The 14,856-nt window shown below is 33.4% G+C and overlaps 1 protein-coding gene across 12 annotated transcripts in view; it reads right to left on the minus strand.

The window, feature by feature from the left end:
- Nucleotides 1–14,856, minus strand: part of Tsp66E (Tetraspanin 66E) — a 51,149-nt gene that overhangs the window by 7,028 nt on the left and 29,265 nt on the right. For 5 of the 12 annotated variants that reach the window (XM_087413509.1, XM_087413499.1, XM_087413502.1 and 2 more), the window contains exons 4-8: nt 9,958–10,086; nt 9,220–9,294; nt 8,969–9,094; nt 8,242–8,406; nt 5,675–5,816 (exon numbers count right to left, since the gene is read on the minus strand). In XM_087413509.1, the coding sequence (XP_087269635.1) occupies nt 5,675–5,816; nt 8,242–8,406; nt 8,969–9,094; nt 9,220–9,294; nt 9,958–10,086 (637 nt within the window). Of the gene's footprint in view, nt 1–923; nt 5,525–5,674; nt 5,817–8,241; nt 8,407–8,968; nt 9,095–9,219; nt 9,295–9,957; nt 10,087–14,856 lie in introns of all 12 variants that reach the window. The other 7 variants (XM_087413506.1, XM_087413508.1, XM_087413507.1 and 4 more) reach the window with 7 other exon arrangements.

The following is a 14,856-nucleotide window of genomic DNA, read 5'->3' on the forward strand; positions in this document are numbered from 1 at the left end:
TGAAATTTTTATTAGAGAATGTTACGTGAAAAGAAAAGCCTTCTTCATCTTTCTCGTCAAAAAATTCTCCGAATAAGACATCTTGTTGCAAATAAATGTACCTTTTAATGGTTCGAGCAAAACTCGTTAGTGTCATGTTTGACATATATTTTTTTGAATGTTACTGAAACAATGACCTTTGTACAAGAATTATTTAGTAAGTGTACGCATAATAAAGAAGCGTTTTTCCACAAAAAATTTTGCAATGAAATAGCGAAAAAAATATGCCAAAAATACAAATTGGATTCTTGTCACAAGAGTATCTTGTTAAATATATTCTATCCGTTGAGAGATGAAACATCGCGTGAGTATTCAAAGTTGTGAGTACAAGCATCTAAAACTTTCATTACAAAAATATTGTAATAATATCATGCATCGCGTATGTACATCTACTGTTACATTCATTAACGTTCATCTGCGTTAACTTGTGGATGACCACCAAGAGCTGGAAGATGAAAAGAAAAAAAAAGAAAAAAGGATTTATACACCCTTACAAAAGTGTCTAATTTACTGAAAGATAACGGTTAATTACTTGCCTTAAAAGCACTGTTATTTATTTATATTTTGCTCAAAAAGTAATTAATCCATCTTTCAATATTAAATCTCTGTAAGAGTAGACCGTCTTTCAATCATTTTAAACGCTTGTACCTCCATAATATATTACAAACACTTAGCGAAACTATGAAACGTTAGCAATTTACAGTTGACGTTTTGGGATATATATATATATACATATATATACACACACACACATATATATATATATATATATATATACATATATATACATATACATATATATACACACATATATATACATATACATATACACACACATATATATATATATATATCAATCTTACATATATGTATTATATACACACCAAAATATATATGTAGGATTGATGAGTCTGGACCTGAGTTTCTCTTCGAAAAAGAAACGTGTAACATGTAGCCATATTATTTTCTATGTCATATTTTCACTGCCAATGTATGTCTTTCTTTTCTTTTTCTTATGTATATATATATATATATTTTTTTTTTCTCGTTTTTTCGAAACGTTTCGTCAACTCAAGCGTTAAAGAATTGGTTTCTGTCGGCCGACTTCTCAGCTAGCCTAGGCTTGGGCTAGCAGCTAGAGTTTCAAGCAAGCAAGGCACAGGAGCACTAAGGGCTCAACGTGCTAGGAGGCACTACTCAACAGTTCCATGCTCTTAATGCCTCGTCAACAGCAGCACCAACAAGTTAACACTGGAAACGAAAATGTCTAGAATGTGCGGCATGAACAATTAGTAGCGATTTAAATAGCATCGTAAAAACTACCGTCCGCATTAAGATATACCGTCGATTCGTGTGTGTACGTATGCGCACGCTAGCACGGAGAAAGAAGGACGAAGAAAAATATTTCATCGAGTATTAATAATAATTGCACACACAATACCGCATGCGGCCCACGATTGCAAATAATAGTAGATCCTCCAAACAAGAGATTCGCACCCATGCAGCATGGAAGGTTCGCGAAAACATCATGGAAAAATTGCAATATTGCTAAGACACGCACGCACGCAATATTGCTGCAATGTTAACGCAAGAATGCAGCAACGTTGTTGCAGGAATGCTTTCCATTTAGTGACACAAACATCATTTCATCTTTCTTAATATTCAGAGACTAAGAAAGCCAGAATGACACTTGTATTACCAAATGGATAGCATCCAAAGTTGCTCAAATTGACATTTGCGCAGGAATACAGCAACGTTGCTGTAGGAATGCAGCATGTAACAATGTTAGAACATCTATGCAACCTTTACCCTGTAAAATTGTAAGGTTGCTGATGTAAACATTGTAAACTAAAAGCTTCCACGCCACACGGGGCAGATCATCGTTATATTTAGAAAAGTTCAGGTACGGAAGAAAACGCGTAAGATCATTTGTGCATCATTTTTTGGCATTTCCTAGTCGACACTAGATCGAAAATGCAATGTAATTCCTCGTTTATTCTCGAGTTTCTCGAAATGAACAAAGAATCGGAAGTTTCTTTCGCGTTTCACTTGTGCGATGTCGTGCCGAGATATCGCAGAAACTCTACAAAAATATACTCTATATAAGTATATGTATATACATGTATCCTGCTAAGGAAATGATATCTTCGTTTCTCGTAAGATCCGCATCAAATCATTGTAGGGTGCGTACAATTTAGTTTCTCAATTTTCTCAGTCTTGAAATATTATATTATTTTTTTTTTTTTGTTATTGTGTCGTACAATTTTGGCCCTCCGCGTGTATTAGGTGCGCATACGTATAGATTGGCCGTTGCGTATACAGCAGTGTGTGTTAAACATTGAAAGTACACTAACATACATATTATCGATTTCTTACGAAGATATATGGACTTCTCCTCGAAATTGTACAATTGTCCCATTTACCATAATGCATTTTTTTTTTGTGTTCTTTACATATGTAAACGTGAATGAGATGTCTCATCCTGCGCGGTCTCTCTGTGATGTATCTGTTAGGTACTGTATAGCATTTGCAACATTGAGATAACAGATTTGCTGACTAAGCTACTATAACTAATGAGAAGGGAGAAAAGAAACAGTTTGTGTTACTTGTATACCACAATTCCGAGTAGAATTTTGCTATGTGTGTTTAATAACTCGTGCCGATAGCTGGTTCGGATACGAATAAACACCGTGAAATAAAATGAAATCACGCTGAAGCTTAAATGAAACTTACAGGCCCAATTGCATACTCGTTTGGCTTGGCAAATACATTCGATGATTTATCGTTTCGAAAAGAAAGAGCTCTGCGCCCGTATATTATTATAATTATTGTTAAACTCGTATTAGTTGAATTACGAAAATGCGTATTATTTACGGATGGAACGCTTTGATTAATGACTCATTTTTCTATAAATTTTAGCCTCACCTATTAGCAATCATAGTTATTGCTTCGTAACTAATTCGTAAACGATCGATAAACAACATCTTTGTATGCAGAACTTGAGAAATGTCTAATTATAATAATTAACGTCATTTAGATTGATTGTAAACATGAAACAACAATTGCACGTATTTAAACGTCTAATGTATTATGCTACTTTATATATTTTCCTCATATTTGATATCTTTCAATCACTCTATACATCTAATAATTTGTCATCATTGATACAAAGTGTTTCTCGCCAAACGTACTTCCTTTGAACTATACTTTCCTTGATCAATTCTAAGTCGATCTTTCCTTTACAAAGATGTGATCGAGATCAAAGATGAAAAGAGAGCGTTTTGCAAACAGCAAATCATATTCTCTTAATTTCAAATAGACTGAATTATCTATTTGAATAGAACTTTAATTTGAAGTTACAAGGTGATATTACTTAAAAAATTAGAAAATTGTAATAAATTTCCGTTCTCCGTGAAGGAAAAGTTGACTCAAAATTGATCGCGATTTAGAGGAACGTCGCGCTTGGCGAGAGACGCTTTATTATTATTATTATTATTATTACTGAAATAATAAAAATAGCTTTTTGATTAATGATCATACTATTAATGCACATTTATAATTTTCATTATCACAAGATACCGTCTGATCCATGCTATGCATTATCCCGTACAAAACCTTCAGTTCAAAATAAATCAACATTAGTCGGTCTGCACCTGTTACAGGTTGTCCACGTAACGATGCAATCGGGCCTCTCTCCTCCTGCTTCCGTTATACATCTGACACTCTGCCTTCGTCAAATAATATTATACAACAGCATGGCCATGCAAGGGTGAAGAGCAAAGCTACCATGCCTCATAGAATTCATGAAAGAACGTTTGTAGAATAGAATGGATGATAGATCTAGATGCTGCAGCGTAAAGCAGCAGCAAAGAAGGGATCAACTGTCAACTGACAGTTTCACCTCCGTCTTACTTGAAAGCAAACCCCATCAAAATCATCATCCTTACTTCAGCACCTCACCAGGCCTGTCTTGACGATACGTCTACACAAGCTAAAAGAACGTCCATTTGTCAATGCCTTCCAATTGAGAAAAAGGTTCTACTTTAATAAGATGGATTGTGATCAATTCAGAGATGTGGATACGCGCGTGTGTAACACCGTAATTTCTTCGTATTCACGACAAGGCATTCACCTCACCGTTGAGGACCCGAACGTGAAATTGTGCTGCACTCAACAACACTTTCGCCACTGATTGACTTCGGTCGTTTATAAAAACTACGGAAATTCTCGTGCGACAATTTTTTGTTCATATTGACAAGACGAAATGCGAAATATTGAAAAAATAACTACTATTATATATGATTGAACGAATGTTCAAAAATCCTGGGAAAGCAAGCTGCCCGATGGGTGATCGTAACTGAGATAATAATTAAAGTTATTATCGCAAATTTAGCTGTCTCTTATTTTATATTCTGCGAGAACTTGGACAATAAAGTTGTTCACGATTGAGGAGTATTCCAGCACGATATTATGTATACATTATTGATCATTTCGCCAGAATTTAAAAGCATTTTAAGCAAGACGTTGCAAAAGGCAATGACGAAATATCGAAATACGAGTATCTTTAAAAGTTCAAAAGCGGGTATTGAGCGGATAGAAACAAGTATTACATTAATAGCGATTATATAATATATAATAGCGCGAGGAATATAAAAAGAAATATTTTTATCCGTATGACGTTCAAATTAATTCCTTCACTTGCAGAAAGGCTGAATAAAGAAGGATTATTTCTACATGCGTCAAACGTTGAACGATTTGCTCGCGGTGTCCTACGAATATGTCCTCCATGTTAATAAATCAATCTCGGTGAAAGCGAATGCGTTTGATACATTGGTACTTAAATACCGAGGTAAAGCGGCGCTTGACAAGTGACTCACATTTCCGCGATTAACCGCGTGGTATAATTTGGCACATGCAACTCCAAAGCTCTCGCATTGACAAAGATCATGAATGATCTTTTCGCTCAACGCGATTTCCGAAATTTGAAATTCATATGACGTTAACATGCGAGCGATCGAAGGATTCGAGCAATATTTCATTAGAGCGATCGTGATTAGCCATTTTGATCGACGATCGCTCTGTCGATATCGGATATATATAATTAGTTAAATAGCTTTTTTGATCCACTATCCCTCGATTCTCGTTACGTTGTAGCTCTGATGCGATCAAAGCGCACGATGCGGTACGATGCCATCGGATTCAACTTGCGTCACCATTGCATTGGAAAGTACACGAAAGCATGTGCATACATATATGCACACACACACACACACACACACACATATATAATGTGTGTGTGCATGTATGCGTACGTACATTATATGTGTTACATACGTATATTAAATATACACGTATAAACACAATCGAGGTATTCGCAAAGTCCTTAAAGAAAAAAAAACTGCGTTCAAAAGAACTGCTGGCAGAAAGCTTAGCACATTCTGCTCTCGAGGTTACTCCTTGCCAGAAGGTTCTACGCATCGATAAACTGCAAAGTGTCAAATAGGTCACATTTTACCGTAAATGAATAGAGTAGCTGACGTCCCTAACGGCCGAGGAAATCGTTCAGCGGAAATAAGTAAGTTACTTAACACGCTTAATACCGGGATTTAGTAAATGACTTTAACACCGAGCCTACCATGTTGTGGGCGCCAATAGCAGCAGGCTAGGTACAACGCCAGAATAATCACCAGGACCTCGATGAAGACCAGAGTAGCGGCCACACCGATTACAATCGCTGCATTCTCCTCGATCGCTGTCATTATGGCCTTGTAACAACCCTATAAATAAGCAATGTAATGAAATAATCATGTGTGTCAATTTTTATACAACGTATCAATCAAAATTAATTTTACTTCCCCTTCCTCCAAAAAAAAAAAAAAAAGAAAAATTATCTTAGTGCCACTGAACTGAAAATTCACGCAATTTTCGTGTGTTAAAACTTTAGGATTGTCACAGAAAATAAATTTTTAAATTCCCTGAATTTTCCTGGTTTTCCATAACTAATTTCAATTTCCCTGACTTTTCCCGGTTTTCCAGGTTTGTAGCAACCCTGAAAGGACTTGTATCTCAAAAGCAAATTTCGAGTGTAAAAAGGCCCGCTTTTATAAAGTTTCAATCTGACAATGAGATTTAAAGAGAGATTTTATTTAGTGTGACCGATAATTACATTGATCAATATCCGAATAAATGAATAAAAAATGAATAGAAATACAATGAAATGAATATAAATACACTTTTTTGGATTCGTAGAGAAAATAAAGCGCACTGAATGCTGCTATCGAACATAATATTCAAAATTTCAAGCAATTCTTATATACTAATAAAGGTTTATTATAATGAAAACCTGTTATTTATTAATTTTTTTAGTTTACTCTTTGAAATTTCAAACCAACGTTCAAAAATACTTAACAATTGACTACTTTGATACTTAAAATATCAACTTGTAAACGATGCAGTTTTTAATCAAATATTTTGATTGCGAATAATTCCTATATAAATATACAAAAATTATAGGTATCCATTTTAAAAAATCCACGTTGAATTTCATAACTCGAAATGATCATAAATAAAAAAAAAATTTATTTATACGCTTTGCAGTTAATTCAAAGCTTGCAAATTTTGCGTATTAAACTTTAACCAATTGTGTGGACAATCACCCTCTACATCGAACCAATATAATGCAATATACTTCCAATATTATATTTATGGAGAAAAGTCCCCTATTATGAAATAGACACTTAATATGAGATAGCGGCGTTTCTGCTAAACTAATAAGCACTATCTATTGATTCCACCATGAATTTATTGGACTGATGAAACTGTTTAGTAGAAAATTCATTATTAGATCATGCCTATAATAATTATAAAAAAAGATTTTAGATGTCTTCAAGTTTCATTGAGATGAGCTTTTAACATTGTTTATTATTTAATAAATAAATATTTGGCAATAAATTTTTCATATAGTGATAGAGTAAGGTCGTATTAATAGAAAAATACGGGATATGTTGAATTGCTTAATTACAGAAGTTAGATTTGATGATCGGTAAAACCGTAAGGCGTGGAAATCTTAATATGAGATATCCAGGATATTTCTAATGTGAAATAACTGCCATGTCAATATAGTGAAAATCGTTGCTAAAATATAAATGTCATTGTACAATAATAAAAAGGACAATGAATGAACATTAAGTACCTATTTCTGCAATGCTTGATTTCAACTGTTTGAAGACGAGTTTTGGGTATAATGATGTATCTCATTTTTTGCGCATCCTGGCTGTGTTTGTTTGTATTTAAGATACATTAAATAAAATTTTTAGTCGCAATACTGATATAATTTACATTTTATCGATTTCTCGGAGCATATTAGAAGCACAAAATAGTTGGATATAACAGGGCAATAAGAGTCAAGCTCAAGCAAGTAATTCTTGTGCAAATACGGTTAACAAAACAACTTTAATAATAATTAATTCGCTTACATGTTTCGGCTCACTTTTGAGCCATCCTCAGAGATAATGTTGTATTACAAAAAAAATTTTTGACAATTTTTTGACTTTGCAATTTGCTCAGTTTTTACATTTCTTTAATTTAAAAAAAAATGGAATTTGAATTAAATTTTATATAGTATTTTAAAGCTTATTAAATTCCCTTCAAAATAATCTATTATTTTTTTAAATTCTGGCCCTAAACTTCTAACATTCACCCAAAATGAACTCGGTATCTCATAATAGAAGCCTTTTCTACGCTACCGACATTATTAATTATTGAAAATTTACATATGAAAATAAAATTAAATCTAAAGAAATCACATCTAATATGTAGAATATAAACAAATATATGTTTTAAAAAATATTTTTTTATCTTGAACATGATTCTTTCTGTTTAAGAGCTACGTAGAACATTAAAAATATGTTTTACACGAAAAAAGGAACCAATATTTAATTTTTTTTTTTCAACAATTCTGCTCAACTCTGACGGGATGAACTATAATAGATGCACGCAATACCAATGTCGAGTCACGCTCAGAAAATTGTCAAGGGGAAAGTGTGTTATACGTGAACAGCTACGTATGTATATACGATATATGTTCGCACAAAAATAATTACACCTAGAATGCTAGTTGGTTCAAGAGTTAGATAGACCATAATATACAAAAGAATAATATAAAAAGAGCCGTTAAAGTAATGTAAATAAGACGTAACTTACCGTTTGGTACGTATTAAACGAGGTGGGATTTATTGGACATGTGGAATCTTTCAGAACGTCATTTTCTTTTATACAGCAGGCATCAGGGACCATTTTTTCGACCATTGTAGTCCAGTTCTTATTTTCGCTAAAGTCTCGATAATTTTCCACGCCGCAACAATGGAGCTGCAAATATTTCCATCAATATTGGACAATTTTGTCTTTCCCATTTATGATTAATAAAATTTTTCTTTTTCCATTTACTGAGTCCTCGTAGACCCGTAAGAAACACGGATGCGGAAAAGATGTTATGCGTATATTTATACAAACGTCAGTTAAATTCTTTTTAAATAATTTAAATTAGCGATTTAATTAAGCGTGTTTATAATTATATGATATTTCTCTTGGTTCTAGTTAAAAAAAAAAATTGTGACATTTCTCTATATAACTTATCTGCTTTCCTATACATTCTCTCCGTAATTCATCAAGACGCTTAAAACAAAATTTTGACGAGCGTTTATAATATGCAATTTCACTACAAAGTGATATGAGTGTCGATAACTCGTCCTGAGATATTCAACTTTCACTTACATCAAACCCGTGCTGCGTGCTGTGCAGTTAGCGAATCACTTGGTAAATTAATTGCGTTTATACATGCAAAGTACATAAAATCCGGAAGAATCAATGTACGATCAATTCGCGTATCAGCTTGTCGAAATTATGTTAATGTTATAATTAGTAACTTTACCTTACTCATGATACCATCCCACGCGACTGTCACCGTATCAATTTTATCGCTGGTGGTCGCATAATACTTAGCGATGGTATCCTTCAAGAAGTCCTGGGTACCTTTTTCGACCTGCATAATTTCATACTAAAGTGAATTTTATTAAAATATACATATATTAATATATGTAAGTGATTATTTACTCGACGTTGATTCACTGGTAGAAATTAGAATTCGCGCGGAATATAATTATGATAATTATAAATACGCACATCTCCTTTAAGTCCAAAAGCGAGGCCGACTACCACACACTCCAGGATCAAAACCACCAAGATTAAAATGCCGTACTGTAATCACAGAAAATGTTTTCTCCTTTTTGGATAATTTCGTCCCGATTTTACGCGCCCGATTTTATTAACAAGGCGGTGATTTTAGATATAAGGAAATAAATCGAAAACACACGACAAGATTGCCTTATTATTTTCAAAAAAGTTTATTTTATGTTTTCGATAATTTTGTAAATAATTTCTTCTCTCAATTACACCAGCAATAACGAACATTAGTATTTTGTATTCGCTATTATATACGTCATAAATGAGAGAAAAAGAAAATCAAGGAGAAAATATTATGTTACATTATTATAATTAAACAGCGCTAAATTTTATATCGTTTGCACTGTTTTAAATTAATCTATTACTGGATATCTACTACAACCAGCACTGCTAGTTTTGTACTAAAGTACACATTGAAAGAGATGTAATGTCGTTTTAAAATTTCTTATTAAAAATCATATTTATCACTCACTATTGACTCAAAGTTATTTGCATGTGAATTAAAAACGTATAATATTTCTATTTCTAGATACTAAATATATAAGAAACACATGAGAAAATTTGTAATCTTTATGTGTTTCGTGATCTCTGATTTTACATTAGACTGCAAGTCGTCTATATATATATATAGGCGAGATGAAATTGTGAGCGAATTGTGTTTTATCAGAACGGACTTACGACACAAAGGAGACACCTGGACTCGAACATAGCGCCGCAATACCCAAGAAAACTGATAATGAACGTGAGAGCACCAGCGATGATAAGAATGTAGGCCATCATCTTGATGACATCGGCATCCGTTTTGGTCTGTAAAAACAGCAAGGTGCGATGAGAATACAAATCGTCCTGCAATGAATATTCATCACCGAACATGGAATACAAGGTTGCGCGATATTACAGCATCCTTGAATCAGTTGAATCTTTTTCCTGTCTAGAACGCGTTCATTATGTTACGTAAATTTATTTGTATTATAATACAATTATATTTATTATAAACTAACATATACATTTTAATAAAATACATCAATAATAATAATTATTTATTACAAATAATTAGACATTATTAATTATAATAATACACGGAATTTTTTCTTAGAATTTACTCTGAAAATATGACAGTCGTGGGATAAAATTGTATTTCGAAGAATTTTTTTAATGTAAATCTCTCTCATTCATTAATAAAACTACAATAAGATATAAAATAAGTTTGATCGATTTTACTGAAGTGCATAGTAAAAATCTTTAAATTCTATCGTACCACAACTCCCATATTTTTAGGATAAATTTTAAAAGGCGTGTATAATTACTAATTATTAATATATAATTATATAATTATATAAAAAGATATATATTATATTTATTGTAATATTTTAATATGTTGAATTTTAAAAATAACAAGAAGCTATACACTTGCTACAAATGTAAAATAAGAATGCAACTCGAACGAAAACCCTGTTTAACCACAAATCATAGAAAAATAAAAATCACAAAGGTTGCTTGATTATGTAAGTAATACTAATTTATAAATTTTTATGTTTAGTGGGAAGTTTACGATCATTTGTTACAAACTGCGGGATTCCCGAGTTCCACTTGAGATCTCGTGTTTTACGAATGAAATTATATGACTCGATCCTAAATTAATGCAATTAATTGTGCGTTTCCTTAGATTAATTGCATTTCGACGGCATTTATCATATTGATGGCATTATATTGTTAGCTGCATTATTTAAAATATTTATTTATTATTTGACTAATCCGGCTGTTATCATTTTCTTAGAAAAGACAAAAATTCTTAGAATTAGAAAAAGATAAAAAGTAAAAACCTAAATTAAATCGAGATTAAAGTTAATCTACATTGAATATAGAAATGAATTACTTATAGGGCCCTATTCTATGATTCTTAACAATGTTGTTATTCAACGATTGTCGTAAAGAACATTTTTTATCTCATAACAAAATAGCGACAAAACTGTCATAAATTCAACAGCAGCTAGAGAGATGTTGTTAAGTTTACGACAATTTTCTTACCATTTTGTACGATTAATGAGCAGTCAATATTTGTAGAAAAGGAAAAATTCTTCACAAATAATCGTTCAATAATAATTAAAGTTTGTTAAAGATTGAAGAACGGGATCCTTAATATAATATGCAAAATAAAGGCGCATAAGCTGTGAACAATTATTAGGTCGAGCTTGTCACACCAAGTATCCAATCGCGAGTATTGTACGGGAACGTGCTCGATATAAGAGGATGACATAATGGCTCGCGAACGGCACTTGGAATACTTATAAGCTCCCTACACACAAGTTGTCGTCATGCGTGATAGATATCGAGTTTCACGAGGCGGATTAGCTAGAGTAGAGACATAGACACTCCTTTGTGTGGATCGTCGCGAGAAACGAGGCGTACATCTGCCGATGCCACCGTCGCGGACTCTCCACGATTTTATTTATATATTCATTAAAAGCGAAAATTGTAGAAGAAGAAATGAAGAGAAAAGAAAAAATCCTTTTCTTCATTATATATTTCCGCTCATTGCTTTTCCGAATCGACGCCGGGCGGTGCACCGGTTTGAGAGCGTAAAGACTGATTGTAATTAGCTCGGGATGCGGTATTTTTCGTGCAAACTTGATATACGGGGTATAATCCGATCTAATAGTCCAATGTTGAGCTCGTGGTAACATAAAGTAATAGAGAATCGTACTAATCTACCCATCGCGTGTGAAGATCTATCCACGGAAGAAACAAGGTTTCTAAGGACTTTAGGAAAGTATTAATCGATTAATAACTTGAAGGGCTGACGAATCGAGAAAAGAAGAGAGGGCAAGAGTTTTTGGATATTACACAACGGTTTCATTGATGTATCCATAGAAATTTAGTTAGATACACATCTGAAAGTATTTATATAGGTCAACATCTCCGATATATGTATAATATTTTCATGTAAGTAAGACAAATAATTTCTCTCTAATTATAAGCAATAATACAATATTCAATGTTTAGTAATTTCGGCAATTTAATGTAATGATGTAAATAGACAAATATATGAGGGATACGCAATAACATTATTACCATTCAATCCAACGTTCGCTACAAAAAAGAATTTCGATCCGAGTATAACGATTTGTAAGATCAATTTCGAAATTATTTTATTATCATTAATTTTGCATTCGTTTAATTATTACATGATTCTGAAGAAGAACCCAAACTAGTGGTCGAAACGTATACACGTATCACTTAAAATGGCTGGCTCAAAATAAGGCAATTATAATTAGCGATTTTTTCCGAGAATGTATAACTATAATTTCAATTCAAGGCCGATACGAGTCTAAGATAATCCATCGCATATACATTCATGCTTCAAGATTGCATCTTAATCTCAAATTGAATTTATCTATTAACAAGTCAATCAAATTGACAATGCCAATGCGACTCTTAATACAATCATTTGACCAAATCATAAAGAATTAATGCTGCTGTTTCATTGAGAACAGCAGTGGAAATATACTTGAGAATAATTTATAAGTGCTTTCGTGATTCGGATAAGACGATCAACGCCATTGCGTGACCCATCGTTTTACGTTCGCGAGAATGCAGCGGGTTGGCTCTAAAGTATTCCATTGCGATTTGTATCCGTCGTGGATTACTTCGTGAGTACGTTGACATTCTTATCTCAAACACCTGTTGAACGGATATCAGATATTTTTAGACTTTACTAGGTATCACCTTGAGGTATCACCTATAGGCGTGCCAACGTTGGACGTCTTATTGAACTACCACTTAACGGCGGAGCGTGTGCCACGAAAAATCAGGTCACCAGGTGAAAGGACTAATAAGGAGGCTGTCTCTTCGGTTTCACCGGCTTGTTCCGCCAGATTGATCAAAACTATTCGAGCGGCGACAGCAAATGATAAGCGACCGACGTGGCTACTCGGTTTTATATCTATGGGATGACCATCAGAAAGTTACTGAAACTAAGTAGCTGTGTGTTTTGTGACGATATAAGCATGGGAAACAAAATCTGGTTACATAAATTGGAAATTCGATAGTTTTAACCAGAAAAATATAAATCGGATACTTATAGTTGAAATATATCAAATATATTCTACTCAAGATAACCAGAAATTCAATTATGATAATCAAAATTCTGATTAGTAATAATATGATCACAATGCACTTTGTATTGTATTTCTTGTTGATGTAACCCAAACATTTTTCTCAACATTGTCAGGACGATGAATTAAACACTGTACAGTAGAAGAAATCTGTTTTTATTAGCACATAAGCATTTATTAGCAAATATATATATATATTTAAAAGTAAATAAATATAAAAAATGGATTGACAATAATTCTTTTCAAGAGTAGTGTTTAACTCAACTTTGTCCAGTCGTTACAAAATAACAGCAGCTATTCAGTTTCAGCAATTTCCCAATGGCCACCTTGTACAATCAACTTAATACTATGAGTCATTCATCTTGCAGATCTAATGAGTACATTAATTTACTGCTTTACTAGTCTACAAGACACTTATTAGCATCAGTAATGTTGAATTGTATATCAATTTAATGCGCCTTGTCGCACTTAATGTGACTCTGGAGTTGTGAACGATGAGATAAAAAGATCTTTCTAAAGACACGCTGTAAAAAAAACCAATAAAATCATTTCTTCCAGATTTAAATTAATTTTAAGCTACTTTGATAAAATTTTAAGATTTATTAGAAATATATACCATATGTGCGCGCGCGCGCGCGCGCGCGTGTGTGTGTGTAATACTAAATGTGGAAAATATTGCGATAAATGATCTTTCTTGAAATATCTTCGACCAATCGATAAAACCACCACTCAAAAAAATTAAAAAATTCTTCTTTTTAATCTTCTTACAATCGCTTTAAATAGCTGTCAATGAACGTAGAAATCTACAGAGCTCTTATCATATTCTTCAAAAGGATAAATCGTCAGTAATTCAAGGATTAACGCTAAAATAACACGAGGCCCTAATAAAGAATACACGACCTATCAGGCACGCACACACGCATACGAAGAATCGTGGCACATCGAACACGAGCTGTTGCTCTGAAATGACCCAATTTAATGCATTTACAGTACACGAACGTATGTTGCGCGTGCGTCAGCGAGTTAATGCATTTTCTGGAGCTAACGGCGTATGTCCTAAATACCTGTTCGCCCTCATACTCGTGGATACATTGAACGTGCCCGATTGAAAAAGGAGGACGAATATCTAAGCGAAAGCCATGTTCTCTGAATTTTCTCTCTTTTACAAGAAAAATTTTCCTTTCTAATTTCAACCTCCCTCCCTCCCTCCCTCTCTCTCTCTCTCTCTCTCTCTCTCTCTCTCTCTCTCTCTCTCTCTCTCTCCTCTTTCTTTCCGTTCGTGTTTCATATGCCATCAACGTATGTCGCCAACACTTCTAATATCGATATGACTGTTCACGCTGATTATTGCCCAAGGATGAGATGATTTACCGTTATTTATCTGTTCTCCATCAATATCGTTTAAACAGGAAGATAATGAACGAAATAAGTTGAAGGGTCGGAATACTCTTTGGCTAATGGA

This window comes from Acromyrmex echinatior, chromosome 14 (assembly GCF_024713525.1).
Source record: "Acromyrmex echinatior isolate Ae372 chromosome 14, ASM2471352v2, whole genome shotgun sequence".
NCBI lineage: Eukaryota > Metazoa > Arthropoda > Insecta > Hymenoptera > Formicidae > Acromyrmex > Acromyrmex echinatior.